This window comes from Drosophila takahashii, chromosome 3L (assembly GCF_030179915.1).
Source record: "Drosophila takahashii strain IR98-3 E-12201 chromosome 3L, DtakHiC1v2, whole genome shotgun sequence".
Taxonomy (NCBI): domain Eukaryota; kingdom Metazoa; phylum Arthropoda; class Insecta; order Diptera; family Drosophilidae; genus Drosophila; species Drosophila takahashii.
The window spans coordinates 31,852,492-31,857,518 of record NC_091680.1 but is presented as its reverse complement, the minus strand read 5'-3'; the positions used below and the strand labels follow the sequence as shown (position 1 = coordinate 31,857,518).

At 36.7% G+C, this 5,027-nt stretch overlaps 1 protein-coding gene and 1 long non-coding RNA gene across 2 annotated transcripts; one reads left to right on the top strand and one right to left on the bottom strand.

Annotated features, from left to right (window-relative positions):
- Nucleotides 1-668: 668 nt before the first annotated feature.
- LOC108062879 (uncharacterized) lies at nt 669-1,525 on the bottom strand. Its single transcript, XR_001770181.3, has 2 exons — nt 1,445-1,525; nt 669-1,195 (listed from the first exon to the last, which is right to left on the bottom strand). It is a non-coding gene; the product is annotated as an uncharacterized lncRNA (long non-coding RNA).
- A 2,498-nt stretch (nt 1,526-4,023) lies between these two features.
- On the top strand, nt 4,024-4,730 carry LOC108062870 (NADH dehydrogenase [ubiquinone] 1 beta subcomplex subunit 2, mitochondrial-like). The gene is made up of 3 exons (XM_017149724.3): nt 4,024-4,200; nt 4,261-4,384; nt 4,601-4,730. Exons 1-3 carry the CDS (start codon nt 4,112-4,114, stop codon nt 4,670-4,672), a joined length of 285 nt encoding a protein of 94 aa, XP_017005213.1. The 5' UTR covers nt 4,024-4,111; the 3' UTR covers nt 4,673-4,730.
- The last annotated feature ends 297 nt before the right edge of the window (nt 4,731-5,027 follow it).

Here is a 5,027-nt window from a genome sequence, read left to right as displayed (position 1 = left end):
TTTAAAATTCCAAAAATCTGTTAATTTGGTATTAAAAGGGAACTAGTCCCCCACAACCGCGTAAAAATGATCCTCGATGCACAGCGATTTCTTAAGAACTCTCATAGCCATGGATGACCATGTGTATTTTTATTATGGGTAATAGTCTAGAAGAGCGGCCTGAGCACCAAAAACCGCGAAAAAATTACCCTCGATGGACCGCGATTTCTTAGGAATTTACGTGCAGAAGATTATTTGAGGAAATGCATGGTTCTCTTGTAATTGCATTTCAAAGTTGCGTGTATTGCTATAAAAACAAAGTAGAATTTTGAGGTGTTTTGTGTCATTTTGCTATAAAAACAATGTAGCATTTTCTAGGAATTTATGGGTTTGCTATAAAAAACAAGTAGGCTTTTGTTGCTTAATCAGAAATTGCACTTTTGATTTTTGTTTACTATGGATTCCTGCAACGGGTGCACTATTTCTTATAAGGACTTTCTTGCCATGGACGAAGAAGAAGTGTTTGCATTTCTGCAGAGACATGGAGTTGTTCTAAAGAGCAAGGACTGTCCCAACTGCAGTAAGCCCGCAATATTGTCTTTCAATGCGAAGAGACCGTCATTTGGAGGTGCCGCAGGATTGTAAGTAATCATCAACAGAAACGGAAATTAAGAAAAGTTCAATGCTCCTTTAAGGTAACAATTGTTTAATTTAAAAAAAATATTGCTTTAAATTATATTTGTAAGGAATCCGCCATTAAACGGACATTCTTCAGCAAGTCCCACGTTGGCATTAAACAGGCCTGTAATTTTGTGGCTTGGGAGATGAAGGGTTCAACAATCTCATTCCTTCGGGAAGAACTAGGCTGGTCCCAACAGACGGTGGTTGACTGGAGTAATTTTCTTCGGGAAATTTATCTTAGCTGGACGAAGAAGAACGCAAAACAAATAATAGGTGGAGACGGTTGGCCGGCGCAAGTATAATTGTGGTCGCGTGGTGGATGGCCAGTGGGTTTTCGGAGGAATTTGCAGAGAAACCGGTGACTTTTTTTTGGTGCCTGTGGAGGACCGTAGCCAGGAAAAGCTCCTTCCAATTATAGAGGCCAACATCGCCAATGGAACCAGAATTATATCCGACTGCTGGAAGTCATACAATGGTTTAAAGGATGCGAACTACTCTCACATGACCGTTAATCACTCAGTAAACTTCGTCGACCCTGAAACGGGAGCCAATACACAGAGAATAGAGAGACTATGGCGTGATCTAAAGGAGAACATTCCCCACTATGGCCGGAAAACGGAGCACTACCAAGGGTACCTAGCGCGATTCACTTTTTTGAAAAGGCACCCAAACCCAGTGTTGGGACATACCTAGATACTTTTACCTAGGTACGTACCTAGGTACAATTTAGTGGTACCTTTTACCTTACCTAGGTATAAAAATAATTGAGTACCTTTTACCTTACCTAGATACAGATTTGTATATACCTTTGGAATTATTAAGGTACTTACATAGGTATTAAACATTGATCTGATTTAAAATAGCCAAATCTGACTGCGACACTGTAGTATCGTTTCATTGTATCGTTTCGTTTCGAAATTGTAATAGTCGGAACGCAGCATTAAAAGTCATTGGAATTCAGCCGTTCTATTGTTTGTTTTGTGAAGTTAAAACTAATCGCAGTTTTATTTTATATAATTTTGTGCACGTATGTATGTTTCCATCACTACATCAATTTATTTATGAAACCAAAGTATATTTGGCGCGCAAAAATGGCGTATGTAAGTAAACAAACGGCATATACATATGCACAATATATAGTCAATGTTTCTACATACGGAATTTTTGCGCGCCAAATATGTACATGAGGGTTTCATAAATACATTAATGAAGTGATACGTGCATACAATTATTCATGCCGCGTGTTTTAAAAATATATGCACAAAATTAAAACATTTAAATTTAAATGAAATGTAAAGATATTGTTTGATTAAGACGACTAATAACTGAAAACTAGTCTTATTTTAAGTTTAAATGATTACATTGAACAAAACAAAAAAATTATAAAAATAAAAAATACCTTATAAATACCTTTTACCTTTACCTAGGTACTGGGAAATTTAAGTACCTTTACCTTACCTAGGTATTTATTTTTGCCCAATACCTTTTACCTTACCTAGGTAAAAAAACACAGTACCTTTCCCAACACTGCCCAAACCACACCTCAAGATTCCATGCAATTTTCTCAGCAATGGGCCAATTGTTTAATCCTGAACGCGATGTTAGTATTTAAAAAGAGATTTTTTTTTTAATTTTTTTGCCTCCGACGCTTTTTTAGCATTTTCCATCTCATTTTAAATACTAACAATTAACTATATTAAATTTCAGGAAACCACCGATACGGACTATGAAAAGGAATAGGCTTAATCTGTACCACTAACCAGCATTTTTATAAATAAATATTTACTGTCCAATCATTAACCATAGTTTAATATAGCATTTTATTTACTATTACAAATGAGTTACAAGTATAAGGAGGTACTGAACTAAAAATTCTCGTAATTGGCTTTGATAAAGACTAAGGTTGATCCTCCTCGGATTGCGATTTCTTAAGATTCATCTTAAAAATGTATATGTTGGTCATCCATGGTCGCACAAGCTCTTAAGGAATCACGGTCCATCGATGATATTAATTCGCGATTGTGGGGTCTGGCCTGCTATAAAAACAATTTCACATTTTTGTCGAATTTTTTCGAACGCTTATTATTTTGACAACAAACGGAAAGCCCATATGTTTTTTATAGCAAAATGACACAAAACACCTCAAAATCCTAGAAAATCCTACTTTGTTTTTATAGCAAAACACGCAACTTTGAAATGCAATTACAAGAGAACAATGCATTTCCGCAAATAATCTTCTGCACGTAAATTCCTAAGAAATCGCGGTCCATCGAGGGTAATTTTTTCGCGGTTTTTGGTGCTCAGGCCGCTCTTCTAGACTATTACCGATATTCTTAAATATGTCGATAAAGCTACATAAACAAAATTTTAAACTGCTAAAAAAGTTTTAACCTGTTTAAAAGCTCTAATTTTTACTGCAGCTAAAGAGATTCGCTTCTTATTAAGTGGATTTGGGTATTAATTACGACATAAGAAAGATTTGCCAAAAGTAGTCAGTAGAAACAGAAACGGAAATAACTCTGAAAAAAGGGATTTTCTTTGAGCGTAACATCTTTTAAGCAAAAACCCTTTGAATGTGTTAGGTCACTCCCAGTTTTCATAGGGTTTGTAAATTACAGGTTTTTTTTCCAACACTTTGAAAAGGTTGACCGAACCTTGCAAGCTTTGGCTGAAACAAACAAGTTATGCATCCTCAAGACCGTCTCATATTCACTTTCAAAAAGGGATATAATCTCATTCATTTGAAAGCAAATTACATATATTTACTAAGGGCCGGTTTCTCGAGTGCCGGCTAACATTTCTCGAACAGATAAAGTCCTTGCTAAGGCATTTTGGCTTTCTCGAGCATAAATGTAAGAGCTAACTTTGACAGGGACTCGGAGTCCCTGTTAAGCGTTTTCGGCTCGATAGAATGACAGCTGATTTCCCAAAGCCAACTAAGAATAAGAAACGAAATCACAGCTGACTTTTCCCTTGAATTATACCCTAACAGCTGATAAAATAATCGAAGCACGCCATTTTTTTGGGCTTTACAGCACAATTCTGTGCGTTAACAGCACTCTGTTATTGTTTCTCGTTCAGATAAATTAAAGCAGTCGAGAAAGCCGATTTGCTTTTACGAACAGTTTATCTGGTCATTAAGTTTTTCGGGCAGATAGCTATCAGGGACTTTGACAGGGACTCGAGAAACCGGCCCTTAGTGAGAAAAGCTAAATGCTGTATTCCGTGCGGACAGTATATAACATTTTTTTTAATACCGAAAATATACTACATTATGTACATCAGTGTGGCTACGGCATAAGATGCGAAATTGTTGGGTGTTTGCGGTGTTTCTGTTGAAACAGCTTATTATTACTCTTTATATAAATCAAATGGTATTTGACAGCCCAATACTGGCATGTCGTACTAAAGATTAGGTGTTCTGGCTAAATTTAAAGACCATTAGGACACTATGAATATTGCTTTAAAGTTGGGTTCCTCAATCGGTTGTATAAGCCGTCGGAATCTGGCACGTAATATAATTCAAAGAGAAAGTCATGTGTAAGTGTTATTCCTCCAAGCAAACTAAAATTTCATTATGAGCTTACATAAGATTTTCAGTGTTTCTTACCGTAATGCCCCCCCGCCGCATTCGAAGGCAACCAAAATTGGAGCTGTAACTGTTGGCGGAGCTATGTGGTGGTGGGTAATTTGGCACTTGTGGCATGAACCTGACCATATAACGGTATGACCTTAATTTTCATATCGCTCATTTACACAGTTTCTCGTGCATAAATATAGTCAAAAGCACGATCTGTGAAATGTTTATTTGTAAAAGTTTGATCGCTTTGCTTACAAACTGCATTTAAAAACATGAAACGTGGTACAATCATATTTTACTCTTCTAGTAAATGAGCGATATGTACCCATATGTACGTTATATTAAAAACATATTTTGCAGGGGGAGTTTGATTACCCTAACCCAAAGCAATGGAGCAACTCTGAGTTGGGTATTCCTAAAGATGATTCTTAAGTTTGATATTCAAGGTTATCCCATAAACATTGAATAAAATACGATATTTAGCCATGGACTGCTAATGTGTTGCGCTGCATATTTTTCCTGTATGGTTAGGTTCGCCATGGTTACAATTCGATTCCATGGATTCACGATCTCTGCCCTTTCGCTCAATTTCTCAGAAATCTTTTCTTTCTTCCAAATCCGACTGAAATCGAACCGTGATATAATACAAACTGCCAGTTCATTGGAAACAAGAAAGGAAGCTACCTTCGGCCAGCCGAAGCTTATACAGTGGCGGACAAAAGTCTACATACGACCCCCTTTTTGGGAGCTATAAACAAAAAACCTAAAAATGGCACTGACAAAACAA

Bases quoted from the DNA above. Each gene is read 5' to 3' on its own strand.
- LOC108062870 (XM_017149724.3), top strand. From the start codon at position 4,112: ATGAATATTGCTTTAAAGTTGGGTTCCTCAATCGGTTGTATAAGCCGT. The intron at 4,201-4,260 runs GTAAGTGTTATT...TAAGATTTTCAG, and splicing joins ATTCAAAGAGAAAGTCATGT to TGTTTCTTACCGTAATGCCC. The intron at 4,385-4,600 runs GTATGACCTTAA...CATATTTTGCAG, and splicing joins ATGAACCTGACCATATAACG to GGGGAGTTTGATTACCCTAA.